Source organism: Patagioenas fasciata, chromosome 2 (genome assembly GCF_037038585.1).
Source record: "Patagioenas fasciata isolate bPatFas1 chromosome 2, bPatFas1.hap1, whole genome shotgun sequence".
Taxonomy (NCBI): Eukaryota; Metazoa; Chordata; class Aves; order Columbiformes; family Columbidae; genus Patagioenas; species Patagioenas fasciata.
The window spans coordinates 43,929,901-43,956,391 of NC_092521.1; the positions used below are offsets into that span (position 1 = coordinate 43,929,901).

General features: G+C 34.4%; 1 protein-coding gene across 9 annotated transcripts in view; it reads right to left on the reverse strand.

Moving 5' to 3' along the window:
• SNTG1 (syntrophin gamma 1) overlaps window positions 1-26,491 on the reverse strand; it is a 344,915-nt gene that overhangs the window by 31,610 nt on the left and 286,814 nt on the right. For 8 of the 9 annotated variants that reach the window (XM_071804126.1, XM_065832962.2, XM_071804125.1 and 5 more), the window contains 3 exons: window positions 15,038-15,154; window positions 11,343-11,414; window positions 837-989 (listed from right to left, as the gene is read on the reverse strand). In XM_071804126.1, coding sequence (XP_071660227.1) covers window positions 837-989; window positions 11,343-11,414; window positions 15,038-15,154 — 342 coding nt within the window. The remainder of the gene's footprint in view (window positions 1-836; window positions 990-11,342; window positions 11,415-15,037; window positions 15,155-26,491) is intronic. The other variant, XM_071804127.1, reaches the window with a different exon arrangement.

Consider the following 26,491-nt stretch of genomic DNA (forward strand, 5'->3'; position numbering starts at 1 on the left):
GAAAGTGAGCATTAGCCAATACTTGCACAGGCTAATATGCTAATATGACTTTTACACATGTGTATACGGAACAACTTATGGCAACATCAACTAAAGCTGTTCCAACTACATGTATTTTTTGTTGTTAGAAGATCAATACAAAAACTAGGATTAGGTAAATTATAATTGTGATGGGTATTTTTTTTCTTCTGTTTTAAACCAAAAAAACATGAATTTTTGGTCACGTGAGAAAAACAGGGTTATCTTTAAACATTCTGATGTGCAATTTCGCTATAAAAATCTTCTAGTAATCTGTACCCAAATGTCAGCTATCTCTGCTCTGTCATCTGCTGTATGAGTACATACACAAGAAACAGGAAATGTGTGAAAAAAGAATAATTTATCTGAGGTACAATTTTATTCTTACTTGGATCCTGTAAGGACTCTGTGCATTCTCATTCCCAGTTTTGCAAGGACAGTATAATTCCTGCAAGGTTTTCTTATGTTATCCACTGACAAATAAAGTAGCATGTAAGACAGGATGTAGGAGTATCAAAACAGCTGGTTTTGTCCCTGATATGTAGATTGGTTTTCCTCTTCCATTCATGAACTTCAGTTAACTAATATGTATTACCTAGTCATAATAACTCAAAGATTTATTTAAGGTGATCTCTTCTGAATGTTAGATCGCAAGTTGTTCGGGAACACCAAAAGGCTTTATATACAATTACATATGTAAAACAATAATAATTTGAATGCTGCAGGAGGTCAGAAAATTTCTTAAATTGTATCAATATTTCATATAGTCCTGATCTGTTAATATACCAAAAAGTAATTATCAAGGTAATTGTTCTCACCTGTATCCGTTCAACTTCTAAAAAAGTTGCTGTTTGGAAGGCTTTTTCCCATAGCGTTAGGTCAGACTCTAGTTCCACAGAAAAGTAAAGGTCTTCTCCAGATTCAGACTGGACACTGAAGCAATGTTTCCGCCGGTCCAGTAGATCACTGTCCTGATGAAAACCTGAAGTTATATAATCTGGCATACATCAATTAATATTTTTAATTGCAAATATTTATGCCTCAAAGCTAGCATTTTAAAATGGCATTTTTAACAATATAACCCTGTAGTAACTGCTGAGAGCTGAGGAATTGAAAACTAGGGTTTTGGTCTAAACATTGACTTTTAATGAATTTTAAACAGAAAACGTATGTTCAGAATGGTAGGGAACAATATAGCATATCTGACATAACTTCCAGTATTTTAACATATCACTTCTCAAAAATGTCATCAGCAATAAACTTTTTAATTCAATAAATTCTATAATAGGTGTCCACTTTCTTTTCACATGAGAGGAACACAAAGATCAGTTTCTCTCATCTGTTTGACTCACCCACCCTATTCTGGAAGGCTAGCCAAAGGAAGTAAGAGATTTATTTAAGCTGTATTACAAGTCCATCTGTCATATTTTCCCTACAGAGGTTAGACAAAACAAGGTCATATTTCTGGTGGCTTAGAAAATACAACATCAAATTTGTCTATAGCTGCATACTGCCGGTAGAGATTACAGTGGCTGCCAGTGGTTAGGTTGCTGTGTTTGGATGTGAAGGAGAAAGTTACTTTTGGCTTCACACAACACCACACAATGGATATCAGGTTTTAAATATATAATATTTAATGACTGCGAACATTTCTAATTGGCACTAAATAAAAGAATAACCAAGTTAATCAGGAAGTCCATCCCTAAAATGTTTTCAATTATTTATTTATTTTTTTCAATACAGTATGTTTTATGCTAAAATTCTTGCATGCAATTCAACTTTGCAAAAGATACACTTGCAGAAACCATTTTAATTGATTTTGTCCCTACTATGGCAAAGCAGCTGTTCCCAGCTCACCAGCTGTCCTTGCACATACATCTGGAAATTTGAATAAATGTAGTCGGGTGCAATTTTTACAGTGCTACCCCATAGCAGAGGGCATTCATACGAGGTATTATTTTCCTGCTTAGTGGTATTTCATTCTACTTGTAAAAATACTTCGGTGCAAGGCTCCCTTTAGTACTGCTTCTGCTTCTTTTCGCTTCAAGATCTTTCTGTAGTCTTTCATTTGTTCTCGGGTTTTAAAAAGCGAAATCTGTATTCCAAATATATAGAACTAACTATGTTTCCATTTGTAAGATGGAAAAGTATAAGGAACAACATGTAGGCAAAGCTAAACAATAACAATCCAAAAGCCCTTCCAAAGATGGAAATTTAAAGCAAAACTTTTTCTTAGGAATCCAACTGAGAATTGCCCAAAAGACTCTGCAAATTTAAGGTAAACTTGTCAGGAGTATAGAAAAACAGGTCTGGACTAAGCAGGAATCTTCATTAATTAACTTTTACCAAATGGTTATTTCAGCTAAAATGTAAAATGTCATTCTGCTCATTTAAGAATCTGCTATGACCCTGTATTTTTATAATGGCTTATTGGTCAATGATGGACATGAGCTAATTTTATGTTGATTTTTAAAGAACTCTTTTATACTGCTAAGGATTAGCTGTACCATTTGCCCCTGATGCTCTCAATATGAATTAATAGATTCTCTGAAGAGGAACAGCCATAAAACTTGCAGCAGTATGACTCCTGCTTGCCTAATTAATAATGATGTCGATGTTAAGTGAGAGTATTAAATTTGTTTAAGGGAACCAAGCATGGTTCATTAGGCAGGTCCTTTCAAATTAAGACGGAATGTTGCTTTATCACTAAGTAGTGACATCGTCCTTTCTTCTGCAAAGGTAATCTCTTCTCTTTTGAAAGACTGCCCTCTCCAGAAGCAGCATGGCTCCTTTGTGATTACTTCTTTTTTTTTTTTTTTTTTTCATGTTGAATATAGTAAATGCTGATACTTTGGCTGTTATTTAAATCTGCTGAAGTGGAAGACACCCTCAACTTTTACTACAGTCAGTGAGAGTCAAGTTGTTCTATTCTACAAAGTCCTATGTAATAAAAACCAAAACTAGGTCTAACAGTTTCATGCTCATGGCATGATTTTTACCCAGGAAATGCTCAAGAACTATCTGGAAGTCTGGTTTACCTGTAAAGATATATATAATATAGTGAGTAATTTGGCCATTGAACTGTAAATATTAATGACATTGGCAAGCAGTTTTTGACATGAACAACAATTCATGTAAGATGTTCGAAACCATCCTAATCAGAGTTGTATACCTAAACAGATAAAATAGACCTTGAATTTTGACATCATTTTATTTCAGTTGTTGAAATAAATATTCATGTTCATTATATTAATTATAATAATTTGTAATAATACACAGATAAGAAAGCAAAGCAAACATGTTTTGTTTGTTGACTAGTTTAGACAGTCCTGCAAAAAGAAATCTACCATATCCTAATCAATATTCAAACCCAGCACCTAAATTCTCTCAAGATAAAAAAACATTTTCTCATCAAATCAAGAGTGCAATAACTCCAAGGAGACTTTAAGATTTAATTACATCACACCTTTATACTTGTGCCCTGATTACTGTTTACATCTCGTTTCACTTTATCAGCTACATCTGCATAAATATGCATCCTTCTTTCTAAGGGATTTTAATGTTCCACTTCTTTATCTGAAACTTTGGGAACACTTCTCTTGAGCATCATCATTAGTTGCTATGGAGATGGTTCTAATATAATTTACAGGCAGCAGGGAACAGATTCACTCAGAGTGAAAAAAAAAATCCTGCTTCTCCAACATATCTTCATTAATCAAGTAAAAAATGACAACAACAACAAAAACAAAACAAAGCAAAACAAAACAAAAACAACACGAAAAGAACCCTTCTGAATTTTAATGTTAAAAGCTCTAAGAAAAATGTTAACATCGCATGTGTATATATATGCATTGAAGTAAATACAGAATGCCAGCCGAACTATAACTGGACAGAATATTTTTCAATGTTCAAGATTTATGAAAATATATTTTCTCAAGGGGAAAATTATTTATAATAACAGGATAAATTTTAGTTTCAATTAAATTTCCATTAGACAGATCTGTGTGATTGCTTGAGAGAAATAGAAATGTTAATTCCCTGTAACCTATTAGGTACAGCACTAAGCTTGAATTACTTTTGTATTCTGCCAGATGAGAAAATTAATATCCCACTCTGCTTGATTAAAAGATGATGCAGTCTAAAACATTCTTCTCTGAATCAGAGCAAGGGTTTGAACAAAGGTTTCTCCTGAGCCACTGCCATAATTGTGCGTATTTTTTAAAGATTTCCACTCAGAAATATGTTTATTTTAATGTCATATGAAAAAAACTTTCCAACGTAACCCCATTCATTACTTATATTTCAAACCTTATTTCTGTTCTTTTTCATCATTCTTTTTGTCTTCCATTAAAAGTTGAAGCTGGCTTTGCTGTGAGACTTATAATTAGAAAGGCAGTAAAAAGAAATTTCTTAGAAGGGAAAGCTGATGCCTTTAACCAACAGGTTGCAAAAGTCATTTAAACATGTGTTTTCTGTATCTGTTATTCTTCTTCTTTTCCTCTGTGTGTTCATCTTGTTATTGTTTCCATGAAGCAAGATCAGATTCTGAGGCTGGCAGTCACAGCCGAACACAATTGACTTATTTTTTCCCCAAGAGATGACAGTTTATGCTATCCTAATATTGCATAAAAATACACAGAAAAAGTTGTGATTTTTTTATTAAGAAAAAAAAAATAACACAATTGACTTATTTTTTCCCCAAGAGATGACAGTTTATGCTATCCTAATATTGCATAAAAATACGCAGAAAAAGTTGTGATTTTTTTATGAAGAAAAAAAAAATAAACAACTCTTTAAATGGAAATAGAAAAAGGCTTACTTAATAATTTTACAATTCAAATATTATTTGTCCTTCCTCTTCTGAATCAAATAAAATGTTATCAAGCCTTCATACAGTGGTAGTTGTCAGGTATCTAACAACACCGCTTCTTCTTTCAAAAAAGACTCTTCCATGTGCTGTACAGTTACAGGAACATTAACATCTTTGAGACTCAGTGCACATTAAATTTATCCATATTAACACACAACAGATTAAGAATTGTATCACTAGGTACATGTTGAAAATAAATGAACTGACATCGCACACCGAATCATATTAATAGAAAATATGGATAAGGTGTGGTCATCTAGTGCATGTCTCTATGCAAGGTAGGAGTAGCTACACACTGGCTTATGTTATAAGGATACAGTGATGGAAATTCCATGGCCTTGTCAGGAGGTCTGTTTCAGTACTGAATGATTCTGGTACCTGAGAAGTTTATTGTGTAACTGAAACCAACTTAATGATGGTCTTAATGCTAGTGCACATGGAGATAATTTATTACTTTTACCATGTTTATTATCCTATAAGACAACTGTAACTCTAGTTTCAGCGGGAACAGATCCTTTTTTCTTTGAAAACATTAAAATAGTCTTAAATTTAGAACAGGAGGCAAACCAAAGACTGAAAATTACTTCAACAGTTTAGAACAGAACACTCAACAGTTTAGCACTTTTTCCATGAAGTGGCATCTGGATTAACCCTGGCTGAAAATCTAATTTTCCCTGGATGTAGTATTAACATGTTAATAAAAGGGATCCATTACTTATGCCTCCAGTTTTGAACACATGTGAAGTGCTTTAGTGGAATCAAATCAGGATGCAAGTCTCAGCCATTGAGAAAATTATGTTAATGATATACCTCAAATATGTTATAAACCATCACTTTATATGTTTATGTGTCGATTTGCATTAATTTAAAAATATCTTAATAAACAGACACTTTCAGCATTTTCCTATGCTTTTTATATAATCCTTTTACCATACTTGACTTCTCGGAAAAGTAGAACAAAATTACAGGAAATTTAAGTGAGAAAATTAGCATAAGTGCTTTAGAGGGTTTTACACACACTAAGAGCTCAATAAAGAAGGAAACATAAGTCTTATGAGATATCAAGTTGGTCCTGATTAATATAGTAAGAAAATTATAGCTGCACTGATGTGAATGTTACCAGCTATAAACACCAATGATTAGCCAACCTGACATTGCTGGCGTAGACTGCCTTTTGCAATTATCGCCACATTTCATTTCTGAGTTGATCTGTCACCTGAATATGTTTTCTGTTTTATGCTGAATAAAGTAGCTTTTTATTGCAAATCTCAAAATATTTTTGCATGACACATCGAAGACAGAAAGCAGGTGACTGATCTACAGAAAACATTTTCTCACAATTAAAAGATGTTTGGATGAATCTGAAGCACGTTAGTAACTCAAGCAAACAAGGCAAATTTGCTTGCAGAGAACTGCAGTCTTTTATATCATTCTTCATACTTTACCTGAAAATATTAACAAACCTTTTTTCTACTCCGTATGTGGAAAAAATTCTTAAATATTTAATTTATTTACCAATTTATCAAGGGTACCTAAATCTTATTAAAGTATACACATTTGCACACACACACACATGCACACGCGCTGAAAATACACAAACATAAAAGGTACCAAAAAGACACATACAGCTCAACAAGCTTTGAAGTACCACACAGGACAAGGCCATCTGCCCATTTCTGAAGCTAGTGATATAAGTGTTTGGTTTTCTGGAGTACTGAATATTTGATCAATCTTAACATTGGAATTAGCTGGCTGTTGATAGGGCCCTATCCTTCAAAACAGAGGATAAGGTGAAACAAACTTCTTCCAGAATAAATTAGAAATATTTATTCATGGCAAACTCTACCACCAATTCTGTTGAAAATGACTCATAGATCCATTTTAATGTCAGAAGTGGTATCATTAGATTATCTTGCCTGACAAATTGCCGACCATGGATCATAGATTTTCATGCACGTGTTAATCTCACTGTCGCACTACCATCAGTTTGAATGAAACTTCTGGTAAAAAAAAAAAAAAAAGGCAAAAAAAAAAAAAAGCAGTTTAAAAGCTATCAACTTCTCTTACCAGTTCCTTCCAATGATTAATCATCAGAACTTTTATAGTTTCTATCGCTTTCCTAATTCAAACTTGTCCGACTTTAATTTTTACTCACTCTTTCTTTTTACCTGTTTCTTTTTAGGTTAAAACAGTTCCTCAGTGCCTTATATTTTCTCCCTGTTAAGGTACTTCCACACCATAGTCAACAGTTCTATTGATATTTTAATAAAACATATGCTTATCAATTTATGTATTTAGCACTCCTCCCCGCCCAGGTCTTAGGTTATTTGCATCTCCATAAATGCTCTCTGACATCTCTGATTAAGATGCAGAAGATCCTGATTCTTGGGTGCTTTGAGGCTGAGGGAACTGTAAAAATTGAAAAAGGCATCCCAGTTCCCTGTATCATCCATGAGAAGAGTCAGAGCCTTTGGAATGGATACCAAAGGAGAAAACACACTCAACACATGCAGGCAACTATGAAGGAAACATTGACCACAGCAGCAGCTGAGTTCTGAGCTTTATTTCATATGGTTGGACTATACTCCCTTTCTGATGATTAAATCAGTGAAGTCCTTTGCTGGGTGTAGACATTAATATTTATTTAGTGTTTTCATATTTTTACTGTCACCAGAAGTGGTTGTATTCTCACATATTAAAACACTGAAATATTAATGTGTGTTCAGTAGGATCCGGCAGCTCCTATTCTCCTCTGTAATGTTTCTGTCATGAAGTGAAACTTAGATAAATCTCTCTAGATGAGGCAAATTACAATTCCATTTAAAAAGACAAACTTAAGGTTTGTATCCTAGTTGCATCCTAGTTTCTAATGATTAGAAGTTGCATCCTAGTTTTGTAATGATTATAAGTCTAAATATGGAAAAACTTCTGAAATGTCTCATTCAAATCCAAGAAAGCCATGTAATGCAGATACATTTTGATCACGAAGTGTTGTGATATTATTTGGTAATTCACTTTGATAAAGAAGACGTGACCCAAGACCCATGTTCCCTCTGGCTCTACAAAGGTGCTGTGGCAGTCTTGACCAACACGCTCAGTCCTGAATGCAGATGATATGTCTTCAGCTCCTTTTCAGGATGCCGAAAAACCTGAACAGTGTAGCAGGAAACATGCTTTGGAAACATTAGTTCTAAAGTACTACTTCTCACTCCTGGGCACATTTGTACAAAGGTTAACACGAATCACTTGCAAGCCCTTCTACTTCAAGTGAATATTAGCCACAGAAGCTGTATATATACTAAAAAATTAAGTATGTATGGGACTGTTCGTTGACACTATAGCCCGCTGGCAAGGACCAGACCACATCCATACTATGAAGCTTTATACTCTGTAAAACACAATACCCACATGGAACAGCTAATTAGAAATGCTCCTTCACTCATGATAACTCTCAAGCTATGTCAAGAATTGTTTGGGAGTGTGTTAGATGGTCCGTTTGGCCCAAAACACATAGTAATGATCATTCTAATATATAAATTAAGACTATAGATGATGACGTTCTATCATCTGGGAATGTTCTATGATATTTACTCTTAGCAAATGTGTAGATTGAACAAAATGAATTTAGATGAGAATATGGAACTAAACTCACTTAAGAGACTGACTGATGATACTGCCTGGCAAACAAGCAATACTATCTTTCTGGATTTATCTCTGCTCGATGACATGTGAATGTCTCTCCTGAAGCAGAAACAAAGAATTACATCTTCTCAAATATCCTGAAAAGGATCACATGAACTCAGCCTCTGCCATGGAAGAATGAGAAGTGCAGAAGAAGGAACACTCTTTGGTAGCAAAGCCCAGGTTTCTTCATTTTAATTAGGTTTCCTGAGCTAATCAGTCTTCAAGGATGTAATTGCTTCAAACCCGGTCAGCTTGACCTTTTGTCATTCAAATCATTCTTCAAGGAAAACAAGTTTATAATGAGAGTAACATGAGCTACTATAGAAGACAAGGTGTTTGAAGGTGATTGCAAAGCACCAGAGTAAGTTTCCTTCACTAATATCCATGGGACTTCTACAAATGTGTCTAGAAAGACACACTGCTAAAATGGAGACATTTATGATGCTGGCATAAAAGCCGAACAAAACCTTGAGTGTATGCAGAGATTCAATGTAATAGTAGTAATGGGAAGCTGTTTTTTATTGGTTTTACTTGCTTTTATATTTAGTGAAACCATGGTTAAGTCCTATAGTACCTGCTATAGAAAACCAGATTATGATGAAGATCAATACTCTATGTGAGAAGTTGCAATTTCATTGTTTTGATTTTTCTACTTCCACTTTTTTTTTTTTTTATTTAGTCAGCAAAAGAACCTGTTTGAAACATTTCAACACTTTATAAGCTTGACCATGTTTACAGACAATAAAGGAATAACTGAATATGAATAATGTGATAAAGAAACAAGTTAAAAAAAAAAAGTGCGTACCACAGTGACGTTTTTTCATCTCTCTCAAATCCACTGTGCTCTAAGAGTGTTGTTCATAATGCAATGTAGAGAAGGACTTAGGAGTTCTGGTTGACAACAAGTTGACCATGAGTCAACAATGTGCCCTTGGGGCTAAAAAGGCCAATGGTATCCTGAAGTGCATTAAGAAAGGTGTGACCAGCAGGTCAAAGGAGATTCTCCTCCCCCTTAACTCTGCCCTGGTGAGGCCACATCTGGAGTACTGCATCCAGTTCTGGGTTCTCCAGTTCAACAAGGGAGGGAGTCCAGTGCAGAGCTGGATGACTAGGGGTCTGGAGCATCTTTCTTATGAGGAGAGACTGAGAGAGCTGGGTCTGCTCAGCCTGGAGAAGAGAAGGCTGAGAGGGGATCTCATCAATGTTTATAAATATCTCAAGGGCAGATGTCAACAGGATTGGCCCAGACTTTATTTATTGGTGCCCAGTGATAGGATAAGGGGCAACAGGCACAGACTGAAACACAGGAGCTTCCATCTGAATATGAGGAGAAACTTCTCTACTTTGAGGATGCCAGAGCACTGGAACAGGCTGCCCAGAGAGGTTATGGAGTCTCCTTCTCTGGAGACATTCAAAACCCACTTGGATGCATTCCTGTGCAATATACTCTAGGTGAACCTGCTTTAGCAGGTGGTTTAGACTAGATGATCTCCAGAGGTCCCTTCCAATCCCAACCATCCTGTGATTCTGTAGTGTCTTCACAGAATTACTAACTTTTTCAGTTAATTTTCTCCCTACATGATGACTACTACTAAAGAGTCAATTTTTTGCACACATTTGGGATGTTCTACTCCTTAATGAAGACTTCAGACCCCACAGTCAATGTAGCAGTTAAAGAATACATTTCACTTTTCCGTTCCAGGTTGCTAGCAGAGATTTTTTTCTTCTTTTCTTTTTTTTTTTTTTTTTCAGACTATAAATTTAGTTTCTTATTTTTGAAGTCTCTTATGTAAAATGCTTCTGAATTTTATTGACCTGATTCACCTGTAATCTGCCTCCTAAAGGAAAGTATAGTGTACCTATGATCTACAGAAACTAGGAAATGTGTTCTGTATGTCATATAAGGTCTTCCCAATGGCAAACACTGCTTTTAAAAATGATTTTTCACCCTTCTTTTTGTTACTAGTCTATCTCTTCCTAGATGAAACTTCAGAACAGACCAAATCACCTTTTATACAATTTTGACCTAAAAATCTCAAAACCAACATACACAGGAAAACACCTCAGATAAATGGAAAAAGATTATATTTTTATCTCCTTTTCCTCTCTTCATGTTTTAGACTGAGAAATGCTGAGCATCTGGAAAACAGTTTTTAAAATGGAGAGAAGAGCTTATATATTAAATCTCAATTAATTCAGAATTCAAAATTAAGTGTAATGCACAATAACAGCCTTATACAATTTGCTACTCACAGCTTTAATTTTCTAAATATATTTCAATATTTCTTCCCATTTATTATAGTCAAAGCAAACTGAAGAAATGGGAAAAAAATAAGACAAAAGTTTTCAGAATGGTATTGCATATTTTAAAGACTCTGCTCTCAGTCAGAAAAATCTTACATTGCAGCCACTGTTAGTTGCATCAACGTATTTGAAAGTAACTGAATTGATTGCTAATTCTTTAGCTCCGTGGTTAGAAAAAGAAGTGTTATACTGGTTAAATGTGCCACTGAAGTAAAACTATAAACCACATGCTGTGTCATGGAGAAATAAAACAGTTTCCTGGTCAGAATCAGTTTATTTCAATTTTTTCCACCACTTTTGAAAATATTTCTTCTGCAGTATGGCTCTGTATCTACTGACACCAGGACTTCTGATATTGACTTCAAAGGGAAAAAAAAAATCGATCACTTTTTGCAAGCTGGTGCTATGTTCTGGCTTGTCAACTGATCTGAAAAGTGGTAATTTATTTTATACTTTCTCACCATACCTTAAGAATTTTGCACATTATTTCATAAATGGAAAATGTTTTCTCAGCTCGTGTCCAATCCCAGGTTGTGACCTTGGAAAAAAAATCAAACAAACAACAAAATACAGAAAGTGTAAGTCATTTTTGTTTCAGTAATTAATTTTACTTAAAAAAAAAAAAAATCTATCCCTAAAACTTTCTATCCTTTGCAGCCAGTATGATCTTGGGAGACATCCAGCCTGTTTGTGCTTGCAGCACAGTGTCTTCGCATACAGGCTGCTCCATGCTGAATCATGAGGCTTCCCCTAGAAGCCTCCTGCCCACACTGGTGGATGTTGCATTGAGATCCTGAGAGGATGCAGCCTTTCAATTCTTCTCACAGAGACTTGACTATAAGACAATGTTTCTTACCACTTCCCTGCTCTTGTAATTGCATGCCCGAATTTGCTACCAGCCACCTACCTTGTTTGCAAATCCATAAAACCAGCCTTGTAATACTCTAGACACTTACCCCACATGCCCTGAAATCCAGGGGAAAAAAATATCAAGAAACTGCAGAGGTAAATGTACACATTATTTTTTTCTTACCAAGATTAATCTACTCCTAAACTCTCGCAAACTAAGATTTGAAGAATGGTCTATCTCTTCTCTCTCTCTATGGTGTTCTTGTTTGTTTTTGTTTTTATTTTTTTATTTTTTTTTTTCCCCCAGGATTTGACAATTGCTTTTAACGGTATTAACTTCATAAAAGAATTCAATAAAATTGTGCAAGAGTAAGCGTTAAGACTCTAAATAAGACAGAGAGGGATAGATTAATATATTCAGTAAGGGGATATAATAAAGGAATATGTTCAGTCAAGAGAATATCACAATAATCTATAAATAATTTTCCAAAAACTGTAAGAAGGAAAAAGGAGAATTATTCACAGACTCAAAAGACAGAAGAACACACAAAATAGAATAAAAATTTAGGCTCTACATGAAAAAAAAATCTTAACAGTAAAAAGTATTGAACAGGAAGACAGCTGTTACCATTACAATTGTTAGGCAAGATGAAGAGCTTGATGAGAACACAAGTTTTAGTTTTCAAGATTCAAAAATACAAAATTATTTGAGAAATGTATCATAAAATATATCAGACCATATGAAGAAAATATTACGAGACCAATGTATTTATAATTGAAAGAGAAAAAAATCATTAAAACAACATGTTTGAGAAATACCTATGCATATAAGACTTTGTCCTGGTATAAAACCTTCTTGATCAAAATTATTTTGGTGTTTTATGAGAAAATTCCATGCCTAGCTAATTTTTAGGAATAGACACTATTGTAATAATCGAAATGTCTTCAAGGAAATCACAGTCAGGAACAAAAAGTTCAAAAATACAGTGTCATAGTTCCTCTTCTATGAGAATTTTATTTATTTGCAGTCATTGTCAAACTCAATTTTCACTGTCTTATTGAAGTATGGGTATTCAACTGGATTTCTAAGGGTGTGACTAGATGTGACTAAATACTGAGCGACAACAAATTATTTGATATAGGATGAGGAAGTAAGGAAATCTTTATGGATAAGTTCTAAGATGGGAGGAAGGAAGGAAGGAAGGAAGGAAGGAAGGAAGGAAGGAAGGAAGGAAGGAAGGAAGGAAGGAAGGAAGGAAGGAAGGAAGGAAGGAAGGAAGGAAGGAAGGAAGGAAGGAAGGAAGGAAGGAAGGAAGGAAGGAAGGAAGGAAGGAAGGAAGGAAGGGCAAAAAACTTTCTCACCAGGAACACAGAAATGGGCACAGGGGTCTTGCTACAGCTCCATTGACACCAAAACACCAACCACACAAGCTAGAATTGTATCGCCCCGTCAGAAAAAGTAGTTACTGTTGCTGCTGAAGCACAAAGCCATTTGTAGCTATGTTTAAAAACTTACATTTTTCTTAAAACTACATTTTACACATCTGAAAACCAGAAACTATAAACTGTGGCATTGAAAGTTTGTTCTTAATCTTCTGTAATCCCCGGAAGAGATAAACACATACACCTGCAATACAGCAAACATAACTGAACATGTAAAAGTTTGCATGTAGAAAATAGGATTTTAGAAGTCCTTTTAAAAGGCCTACTGCAGTGTTTCACAACAAGATAATTTTGCTGGGTATGTAAGTGTGCAATTAATACATACATTTCATGTTTTTAAGGTAGCTCAATAGGAACTCTTCCTCTGTTTGTCCTTTACAAGGCATGTTTGTCATTCTACTCCCTTCTTACCCCATGTAGAGAAAATATTTTTTCTCTATGTTTGGACTTTCTTTCTGTTTTAGAATAAGAACCAAATTCTGGCAAAGCAAAATCATGCTGTGCTTGCAGCTCAGCTGAAACAAGACCTATAAAGACTTCAATGATTGATGGCTTGTCTCAGACAACAGTAGCTAGCCAAAATTGTCCTAACTCACATCAGTGTGGTTTGCAGCTCTATTACAAACATGTTCCTCCCATGCCCATTGATTATCCCCCATAAGCTATTTACCCACCAGCAGAATGCTACTCATGGAAACTTATAATGGAATTCTCAGTAAAGAGGCTTGTAGTTCCTTCCATAGTGCTTACAAAAGAATAACTTTCCTCTTCTGTATTGAACAGGAGCTCTCTGCACTTTTTTTGCTTCTATCTAGTGTTTAGGATGGAAGTGGCTGTATTTGACAGGCAGTAAATGCTCGGGTAGGTCTTCCAAAGCCAGGAGAGCTGCTTTTGAATTAAGATGTTTCACAGCATAATCTGACATTGAAATCTGATTCTGAGAAATATGCACCAACAAAAGCCAAACTCCCATATCAGTGAACTTGTGTACCAATACTGGATGCATAAAGTTCTTAGTTCATACTTACTTCCATTCTTCATGCCTTTCACGAGTTCTTAAACACTTTCCTAAACAAACATGAGTAGTGACTGATGAATGATGTAAAGACTTGCAAACTGACTTTGAAGTACCTCAGGAGCAAGTTGCCCAGAGGGGTGGTAGATGCCCCATCCCTGGGAACATTCAAGGTCAAGCTGGATGGGGCTCTGAGAAACCTGATTTAATTGAGGATGTCCTTGGTTATTGCAGAGGGGTTGGACCTGACGAACTTTAAAGGTCCCTTCCAATCCAAACTATTCTATGATTCAGGCAGGAAGGAGCTACAGCCCTGATCTGGCAACACACAGTTTAGTAGCAACAAGAAAGGTCACCAAATAAACAGAGCAAATGAATCCACACAACTATCCCTGGTGCTGGTATGGAACTGTTACTGGCTCCTTAGCTACTGGCTTAAAAGTTAGCTAGAGGGTATCTACAGCATGCAAAAAAACTTTGATATTTCCCCAAATCTCAACAGTTTGACTTTAGAATGATAGTTCTGTTTAAAGCTAACCATCTTGCTTCAGGCTTGTTCTGCCTGCCAAAGGAAAATGAAAAGCACATGTAGCTTTCTCATGTATTTTTCTAAGTGCCCAAGTAAGTGGGGGAAAAGAAGTTCTTGTCAGATGCCCGGTCATCTGATGAAGAGCTATTTTCTGTCACTTCTATACCACATACCTCGGAACTTTTCAGTGCTTTAAGCTGCAATTCTGTCAGCTCAATCAGTGATAGCTCATTGTGAAAACCTTGCACATATTACAGAAAATACTGTATTTAATAACAAATTATTAAATTTACTTATTCCTGCTAAGCATGAGAAATATACTTACTGGAGGTGCTATAAATTTATACAGGGAAGAACCCCTCAGTGCTAGAAACTTTGGTGCATACATTCGATCCTGAAGGGAGTCTTGTTCCCGTTCTTCTGTCCAGCCCATGTAGACTATCTGACAGCAAAAATCAATAGCATTGTCAAATTCCTCAGAGACCTTCTTCAAATGAATTGCAAATATTTCATGCAAGTAAGCTGGTGTCTGTCAAACGTTACATAGCTACAAACCTTGAACCACTGAGACAACATTGTATATCAGCAGTTCACTTACAGTCATATATTTGTGTAAAGGATGCCTGTTATGACAACCCAAAAACATCGGAACAAATATTTATTGCGCTAACAACAACAAAAAAACTAAACCACATGCTCAGTGCATATTAAAGGTCTATTCCCTTGTTAAAAACTCCCTGGAGTAATTCTGCATATTTGCTAACAGATCACATCTGTGGAGTTTATTGCAAGTGAAATGTAAGGAACCACTAGGCAGGAATACAAAACCAAGAAACTGTTGCACTGCAATGTAAATACAGTCTCCACATACAAGTTCACAATTACGCATTAAACAATATGACCTTGCAAATTTTATTTCCAAATTTTTACAGCATTTTTTTTTCCTCTGAAAATGCCCATGTAGGCGTTTTGAACCTGCTTGCTTAGGAATAGCAAATCAATAGACTGTTTTCAGACACTATTCTGAACAGACTTTACCAACAGCTAAGAAGTAACAGCTACTACTGCTTGCAGATCTACCAACATAGATATATGAAATAGAACTTATTCAAATGGATTTTAGGATCTAATTCCCAACATATCCATCTATTTAATTTGAGTAATTTAATATCAAATCATTATTTAGTAACTGTGCATGAGTCACCACTACCCCAGCTTCTGCAGAAAACCTGAACAGGGAGTAGACACACCATGTAACTTGTCATTTATAACCATGCCATTAGCAATAAAAAACAATTTCCAGTGGGCACTGGTACACTACTGCTATGGAGAATAGATCAACTCATATTTCATACAGTGCTGCTAATGGAATAGAGTTATTTTTAAATATCTTTGTGAAACTGACTTATACTTTAATTAGTCATGGGGCATTCTCTGTCTTAAATGTCAGTAATGAACATGTAAGGAAAACAGTTCAGGAAAAATAACTATTATACAATCATACGAATAGTAAATGAGTTAGTAAGTCTACCTACAGTATGAATGTACCTACTGCATGTTTTGTCCTTCGAGATTTTGTGTCACATACTTTTAAAGAAGTGATTTACAAAAGTTTATTTCATTATTGTTGGGAAAAGGATTTTCATTCACAGTTCTTCATGGAATATACATGAAAATAAATTGGGAGATCTGTTTTTCCTGTTTTTCCCTTTTTTTTTTTTTTCTTCTTGTGTTTTAGTTGGTTTTTATTGTAACACACTGGAAATTAATGGCTTTTTCAAATTCATGTGTACAAAATCTACTACTATTACTCTCCATCACGGTTTATTAGGTATTTAATGGTCTATAAACAGAGACAGGGAAATTTGCCAAACTTCTGGACATAGTAGTGCTTTCTTTAATACTGATTTTACTTGTCTGTGTATTCTCTCTCCAATCACTGAGCTCTACAGATTCCTACCAAGCCAGGGGGATGGGAATCTGTACTTATCCTACATTGGATAACATACAAACCAGCAGAAATTAGGAAAATTGGAAGAAACGTTGAATTGAAATAATCTAAAATTTCTCTTACTGTATCTGTCAGTTATTTGTTTTTCCTGACTATGTCTTCATTCAGGAGTGAATGAGATTTCAGAGAATGCAGTTCTTAGATATTGCCTGACAATATGTTGTTTAGTACTCTGATTCTTGAGTATCGTGGTACAGCTTTGTCCTATTATTGAGTTTTATAAACTTTTTTAACCACCAAATCAGCAGATACTTAAACACATTAGTCATTGGAACTCAGGCTATATTATAGTATTAATGTTTGTTATTTGAAAAATAATTAAATGTTGAAGTTTCACTGTAAAGAGAATGAATGATCTCTAATTTCTAGGAATTGAGACATCTATATTTTTAAATTAATTAAACTGAATTGATTTGGTTCCATCTTTGATTTGTCTCATTAAAATTGGACATGCAGTAAGATATCATCTTGCCTGATGATATTTAATATCAGTGTGGCACTATATGTCATCTATTTTCAGTTAGTGTTTGATTTTTCAAATTCTTCATTTTTACTTCTACTATTCATCAGAATAACAGGATACAGTCACTCATGTTGTGCAGATGTATTGATATTTCATCTTTGATTGCCTTAACACTAAAGCAGACAGGAAATTTACAGCAAATGCTCCTTTAGGTATTTCTCTCTTGCCTCTGTAGATCATGAGGAGAAATTAGATTGATTTTTCAGACAACCTGCTGTATTCATGTATTCATGCTGTATTCACATGTGTGGACTAAAAAAGCATGGGCTAAATTCTGGAAAACAGGGCTAAACTGAACAAATACTTGATAACTATTTTACTTACGGGTTACTAATGTGGTGCCAGCTTACCTAAACACAATGAACATGTGATGTTAGGTAAAATATTGTAGATCTATATAATGATGCTGAGAAACTGTTGAAAAATTTTCAGTTATGAGATAATGTAGAGGCTACATTCTTGAGACATTTACATTAATGTTAAACATTTTGACTTCTAATAAAGCTTTGACTATGAACAACTTTTAGAAAATTATTTCTTTGGAAAGGGATCTTAACTTTCCAAATTAATAGTTCGTGTGTATATATCTATGGAAATAGTATAGGACTATGAAATTTGACTTGTGAGATCTTAGAAAAGTTTTTTGCATCCCTATCAACGAGTGATAATTATCAACAAATGTGGCAGTGGTGGGAAAAACAGATTTTATTTGTGATAACGTTTCACTTAAAAGATAATTTTTTGCAGTCCTGGTTTCTAACTTACCTGAAGCAATTCATACCTCAAAATCAAATGGTGACACAAATTAGCTGACTTACTGGATGTTGGTTCAGTAACAAATATTCAAGAAGTTATAATGGTTTATGAGTTAAATCATGTACAGTTTAAAAAAATCCATAAATGATCAATGAAACAGGACACTTTCTTCTTTCAAATATCCATAACCTCCTATTTAGTATGTACTTACATCACATGGACATCCTAATCAAGCAAGACAAATTACCACAAATCGCCATATTTCATAGCAATCCTACATATTGCTAAAATGTCTTAAATAGCCTTGACTTTCAGAGGACTTCTTTAGAGTTTTAACACAAATTTTACTATATTTTAGGAAAAGCACTAAGACAAAAATACAAAAAAACCCACCAAATCTCCCAAATGAAATGTAAAATGTATGTGATATAAGTGAGGCAATTTAAAGATCAGAACAGATGCACTGGCAGCTTTTTATCTTTGAAGACTCACATTCATACTCATATTATGTGAAACAGTCTGTAGGGCAACAGAATAAACCTGGAGTCAGAAGACAAATAAATGTGCTAGTCAACACTGTGAATAATGGTGAGGGATAAGGAACTCAGATAGTGCTCTCTACCCTGGTTTTAATACCTTTTTCTTTGCATGATAGTCTTAGAATTAATTATAGTTGTATGTTAGCAGAAAAGCAAGAAAACCGCACTAAAATGGAACAAAAACTGTGATGATAATGCAATCATTGGCAAAAACAGTCCTGTATTTAAAAGGCTTCGGTTTTTTATGGTAAGAAATTTTTTTCAAAGTCAACAGAATAACTCATCAGATATATTTTTAAGGCATGTTAGAAAAAATTGTTATAATGTGAAAATGTCTCATATTTTTCAAGTTTGCTAAAATCCTGGTATTCTTTCCACTAATAAGTTTTAAAAAATTCCTGTGAATTATTATCTGTCTTGTTCACAAAGAAAGCCCACTAAAACAAGGTAGTCTGCATAAAAAAAAATAATCTCAAAGAAACAAAAGACAAATGGCCAGGAAACATGATTTCACATGCCCTTCAGATTAGATTTAAAATAATTTAAAACCTCATTTGCTTCATTATATTTTGTGACAAATAAACATCAGTAATGGTCAATATTTTCTAGAAAATTATGCTATGAAATTATTAATAGAAAATAAACAACTTGGGCAAATATTCCTTTTGACTTATATTTCTAAACTTCAAAAGTTAGAAATTAACTACTTCTGGTTTGAATTATGGATGGACATGGTCTTGGGCAACCTGCTCTACATGATCTTACTTGAAGAGAGGGGTTAGGCAAGATGACCTCCAAAGGTACCTTATTACCTCAATCATTCTGTGATTCCGTGAAATGAGAAAAATGACTAATGTATAAAAACAGAAAATGATCACTTGCAAAACAATTTGCCCCTTCAGTGCTCCTCTGTAATATCTACTCCTTTTTATCTTAGGTACTTTAGAACTTTCAGTGTCAAAGACCATTTTTTTATCTTTGAACCACCTACCTACTAATACATTATTTAGTCTTTAAGCAGTCCGTTTATTATTGGGGATTAAAAAATTATTATCAGAGATTATAAGATTATACATTTATTGTATCTTACATAGCTTCTTTCTGTGCAAGAACTCATGTTGTCATCTTGTTACCAGACCAAAGCTGAGTATACTGTTTTCATTTGGTTTTGTGTTGTTGTCTTATTTAAACCATCACACAAAGATTAAGGAAATAAATAGGGGACTTTGAGTAAACAGTACCAGAAATCAGAAAATACTTCTCAATTATGGAAGATGATTTTTCCTTTATACTCCAGATACCTGAAAACTGATATCAAAGACTGAAAACAGAGTATATTTGCTTTCTTAGCATACAGTATTATAACCAGACTGAAGACAGTTGGTTAGGGTAACAAAACTTGCCTGGGCCTCTGCAGATATCAGTCCAGCAATAATAGCACTGTTTGAAGAGCCTGTGTTACAGTTTACATTACATCCACACCATCTCATGAGGAATTTTAACACCTGCTGAATGAGATCTGCCATATCTTGCCAGAATTCAAGCCTGCATCAGCCACTTCATGCCTTCACTCCCTTCACAGATTTGAAAAGTGATGACTACATGTGGATACAGAGCAGCTTTCTGAACAGGCAAATATCTGTACCTTGCTTTTCCAGGTTTCCTTTTTGCCATATTTTACTAATCCAGAGCAAAATTTTGTCTCATCTATTCAATTTTTTATCCAATGTTACATGTTGATAGCTACAGTTTACTTCAAAGCACTCATTTTACTTATTTAGGACTTCTAAGTATCTGTCCATTGAAATAAATTCTTCTGAAGACAAAGTCACTTTGAACATTAATTGGGCAACTGTGTGCCTTTGTCAAAATGTCAACATTAAAATTTGGGGTTTTTTTGCCTCCTTTAAATTATTCAAGTCAATGAATAATTACTCATATTTGAAATTCATTACAGTTTGAATTTGTTCATTTTAATAGTGGTGATTAACATTTAGAAAGTAAAACATTCCTCTCTTAAGACTTTTTACAAGAAAGACCTTATGTAACTTTTTACAAAGATAGACTTGGATGCAAATTGCAGGATTAGATACCAATCTATATTAATGTGTGTGTGTGAAATTACTAGAAGGAATCAGTATAAAAAGAGCTCATTCTAGTCCTGGTTTGTAAAATATTGACTGGTTAATTTAAAAAAAAAAAAAAATCATCAACTCAAGTAGCTAGTAAGCATGTGGTAAACCCCCTGAACTGCATAAGGGATGTGCGCATGCTAGATGGGATTGGATGAAGCATTTTCTTACTTAATAGGTGTGGTAGCCATTAATAGATGATAAAAAAATATATATCTTGTATTATCTAGATCTGCCTTCCTCACTTGAATGAATTTCTTTCTCGTAGAGACTTCTCTTCTATATCTGTGACATAACTCACCTTTAGAGCAGTTTAGCACTTCCCTGGGCAAGTTCATTTGGCTCTAGGTTTAACTGTGAAGAGACTCAGTCCCACTGCCATCACAGGCATTTACAGCTGACCTAGGAAGTTTCAAACCTTCTCTGGCACTCTCAACAGAGCAGATCTCAGTAAACTACTTTAAAATGACCAGGTTTTACGCACATCCTGACTAAAAAAATTACAGTATATCACACTGCCATAATTTCCTCTCCTTTTGCTGCTATGTAACTGCAACCAGTAGGATTCTGGTTTTGCTGGTTTTGTTTTGTTTTGTTTATTTGTTTGTTTTATTTTCTACATGGTAATATTTGAATTTCTGCCTGTATGTTTTTTCACCTACTGAATTTACAAGCAAGCACAAGGACAGCTGTAAATTTTAATCCAGGAGAAAATTTCTGGGTTTTTTTAGTGTTTAAACAGATAACAGTGCAATACAGAAAGTTTAATAGTCAGATGGCAAGAAAGTAAACATCATCTGTACTAGAGCTCAGTAGCTTGACTGTATTCGGGACTTATCTTTTGAGTGATGACTTTTTTTTTTTTTTCCTCTAAATGAACACAGTATTAATGTAACACATTTTTGAGGCTCTAAAATATAAATGGGTCAATTAAAATAATATTTCAGATAATTAAGCTGGAGGGCATGGTCTCTCTTTTCTGATGAAGAATATTTTACATTCATCTTTGTAACCTCAGGTTAGACTAATGAAACATGCTGAATGAAGAAAAATATCAGAACAATCCAAGTCACTGGACAGTGTCTTTCAAACTTTTTATGTCGCCACTGAGCAAACAACTGACATATTCATCTTTCTGTGGTACCAGTATGAGTGGATTACTCACAGAAACATCTATTACCATTCTTAACTTGCCCCAGGAGTGTTTTTTAATTAAATTTCAATGACTGGTTACAGATATTGTTTTGATTTCCATTTTCTGTTTCTCTGAAAAGGACTGGTAAGCAGAACTTGGGCAGGACAAGTGCAATTTAGGCTATATGGCTGTCTTTGAGATCATGCTACTCATGTCACTGCTTCGCTCTCATTCTGAAAGTCTGCTAGATTTCTGCTTCATCCAAAGGAAAAGGTAACCATAAAATGTGATAACCCCAAATGTCTGAGGATGTAGAAAATATAGATGATGGATAATAGGTTAGATTTCTTTGTAATTAATTTTAGTAATTTATCTTTTGAATTTGCACATCATTACATTTCTATAGAATTAGACATTTACATTTCAATGTGCTCACAAAGCCAGAATAAAACTGAAAATACCCAGTGCATATCTAAAGCTGGTTTTTAAGTCTCTGCTTTAAGTCATTGCTTGCACAGCAAAAAAGACATATTTGACATAAGTCCCATTTTTGGTAATAATGGTTTCACAAGACCTGACTTATAGATATTTTTATAGCTTTGTGAGATTGAAGTCTGAACTTTTCATAAAATCAGCAGTGCAGATACATATGTAAGTATACAAAAGCCTGTTTAGGCTTAAAATATTATATTTAAATATTTTGTCCTCTGATGAAATCAAAATAAAAAATCTATGCAATAATGTTATGCATGGCTACTGGGTGAAGACCATTAGGATGCCAAATTTTTAGTTTCTAAACTTAGTCATTTAAACAGCAATAGTTATAAACTTTAAAAAAAAAAATTATTAATGTTTGAAAAACATATCGTGCTATTGATAATGAGAAATAATTATTTTATGTCCTATCTGCTTATCAAATGACTTCTGCAAGCTTAAAGTGTTCTTAAGGCTTTCTCAGGGCTCTCAGAGAACACAATTACTACTTATGTACTCTCAGAAAAATAAATATAAATAAAATCTTCAAAAATAATTGTATAACTTCAGACTAGAATTACATTGCCTTTTAGCAACTCATTCATATTTAAAGAATTCAGTCCATGCAATTGAAAGAAGAAAAATCCATCAAGAGGTGAAATTTCATTATCAAAAGTACAAATAGTACTCAGATTTCTGCATAAATCCACTACTTTTTAGCTTTCATAATCCATGCTCACTTAATGAATTGTTTTGAATTAAAAGAGTGTGAATGAAGAAGTGGTAGAGACATGCGTTTTTTTTCCTTCTTCACAAGCACCATGATTTTTCTGTGAGAAAGAAGATCTATGAAAGGTCAGCTGGCGGTTAGGTAAGGTTGTTTTTGTTACAAAAAAAATTGATAAAGATTCAAAGAAAGTTACTAATTTCTAAGAACTCACATCATCAAGGGAAGGACTATTAAAACAAGATAAAAGACCACTTAAAACCAATTTCATATTCACAGAAATGCACATAATTAAGCAATTATTAGAGCCAAATAAAATACAATATATATAATTCCTCAAAGATTAACAACTATCGCAATCATTAACATGATGGCAAGTGACACACAACAGTGTTGGGCATGGTGTAGTCAGCATTTCTTTACAACTATTAATGGGGACAGATGTCTCTTTTACAAAAAATGTTACTGGATTTTCTCCTTGAACTTTCTGGGCATCAGTATCTCCAGCAACAGCTATTCAGTGCATAGCAACAAAGTTTCAGACAACAGTCTGAAAAATAAACTATTTTTATAAAAACAAATAAATATTCTGCAATTGAAATTCAGAGTATACACCTTGCTGGATCTCCAGGAAGAGATTTATTATCTATCTTGAGGAATTATGGTAAAGAAATCATTTATCAAAGGACCTTTGATGCCTTTTAGTGGTTAAAGAATAGCGAAAATGTTGAATTATTTCTCTTAGTGAGAGCTGTTATGAAATCTCCATTCTTAAATATATTCAGCACTTGACTGGGCAAAGTCCTGAGCAGTTTGATTTATGCTGGCCCTTCTTTAAACAGGGTTTTGATCAGGTGACCTACAACAACTCATCCAATCTAAATAATTCTGTTATTTTATGAGTCTTTGATCTCAAAGCAGTCATATCTGGCTTGGAATTGGTTTTAAAATAGTCTTGACTAATAATTCTTAACAAACTAGCTTCACCATTGTTTTTATTACAGTGTCACATTATTCTTCGGTGGCACACACAATAGTACATACAAATACAGTAGTTCACGTTTCATAATGTGAACATTTGTAGCTGTCCAGGTTTTCCTGAATTTACCAGTTTCATACCTACCTTCATTTTCAATGGGGCAATATATCAAATTTCTCACTACAAACTTTCATTCTTAAAATACACTCTGGAAAGGAATTTCTAGTACAGACTTCCTGCAGATAAGGCACCCTTGAGACTGAAGGTAGTAGGACTCTTCTATTGCTCATAAACAGCTATTGAGAAATGAAAGATGAATCCTATCATCCCTTCTCAGTTGTTGACAGGGGTGAGGGGGAAAGGGTTATGATGTGTGAAGGACTCTGATATTCTATGGAGTCTGAGGAGGAAGGGAAAAAGAAGATAAGAATTCAGATGAGAATAGAGATACTGAGTATCTTGAAACCACTTGAAAGTTAGTTGACTTGCCAAACAGAATGGAAAAGGTGGCATGTAAAAGACTAAAGTAATAATGTGTAACTTGCATTCTTACTCTTAAAGTAAATAAAAATCTTCCTATATTAATTACTAAGCGAGAAGGAGAAGTGGGGCTACTCTGGAACCATTTTAAATACTGTTTTTCAAACAGTGCTATCCAAATACCACTGTGTTGAGAAAGAGAACCAGAATGAAGACCCATTCTGAAAGACAGCAAGGTAGAGGAAAACTACTGCTAAAATCCCTCCTCTAGGAACTGAGAAAAACCTTAGGGGATAATTAGATCAAGAACATGATAATCAGTATATTCTATATAATATTGTTTTCATGCATTTTATAATAATTTTTTTAAGTAATCTATTTTTTTTTTTTCCTTTTAGAATAAACTGTTCTAATTTGCCTGATATTTAGACTGAAATTATATATATAAAAGGATCTTTTTCTGGTTATATATGAATGGCCTCTGACAGGGAGTTAACAGTAGAGTTCAGAACATGTATTGAACTCATCTTGCACTTAATTATTTTTTTGATAAGGGGATGATGCCTGTCAATAGTTGACTTGTCTCTGACATCTCAGTATTTCCATGGATTTTTTTAGTTTCACTAGAAAAGCTTAGTCTTTAAGGAATAACAATTGTTTTGGAATAATATCATAGCTTTTTGCCATTTTTTTTTTTTTTTTAATGCTATATGTTGCATGACATAGACAACCAAGGGATACAACCTATAAAGAATGTAACTGCCCCAAAAATAAGACTGCGTCCTGAACAAAGTTCTAACTTCGGTGTTGGTCACTGAGACTCTGTATCCACAGAGAGCTCTATAGAGGGACAGGAAGGCTCCTTCACCCACAGAGAAGACAACATAAAAAAATCTGCTGTGAGTGCCGTCTGTGTGGCTGAATGAGAGATCCTGATGGAACAGTTCAAGTTCCTATGAAGTGCAGACAATGACCTACAGGAACTTCATAAAAAAATTGATGTAAACTCATAATTAATACTTAGGCAGAAGTTTCTCCTCTCACAGAAGGCATCTTTTCTTCAGGGCTTTTGTGCATAGTCTCAGGGCTCTGTGTCCTTTTTGCATACTCTCCCACTGTTTGGGAACGGTTTTGAAAGGCACCTTACTCCAGCAGGAGAGGAAGGAGAGGTTGGCATATTTTCTGAACCTACCACCATTAGGGCAGTCTTGTGGGAGCAATAGGATGGAGTGATGAGTGACTCTTGCTTCTGTTAACCAAGTAGCATAAACAGTAGGCTGTTTAACAAATAACTGGAAACAGCATGACTTCTGGCTGTATGTTTAAAGAAAGCAGTTATAAACCACATACTGTTGTATCTTGATCCTGCAGGACTTCAGAGGTATGCTGAGCATGCCAGTTGGATCAAGTGCCTCTGGACACTCAGCACTTACACATCACCAGAGCCATCAGGTAGACACATGTTTTTAGGAAGAAAGAAATCAGACATCTGTCTAGATCTTGACTGAAAGTTCCTGGTGACAACATTGCCTATCTATTATTTTTTCTCCTTTCTTTTCTTAGTCTTTCTTTTTCTTCTTTTCAACTCTCTAGACCTGCACCATTTTTCAGAATCATTCTTCATAAGTAAAGGTGGATTTTTTTCTGGTTCTAAACCCAGCATCACTGAGACATATTCCAAGAAAGAAAAAGTTTATTATCAAATACTAATAATTTGTTTATAAATTACCATAAATAATGAAAATTAAGTCAATTTTTCACTTGACAACTCATGACAATAATTTATCTATTTGCCACTGTGAAATATGTTTGATGTGTCATAAAATAGGATGGACTTCACAAGTTTTGTTTCCCAAATTAGTAAGCCTGAAAGAAAAAGTTCTCTAAGGTACTAAACATATTAATGTAACAGATATTGTTCAGTAAGCCATGTCTTCTTACAAGGAAATATAACTGTTTAAAAAAAAAACAAAAAACACAAAAAACCAAAAAGTGTTCTCATATAATGAATTTCTAGGGAATG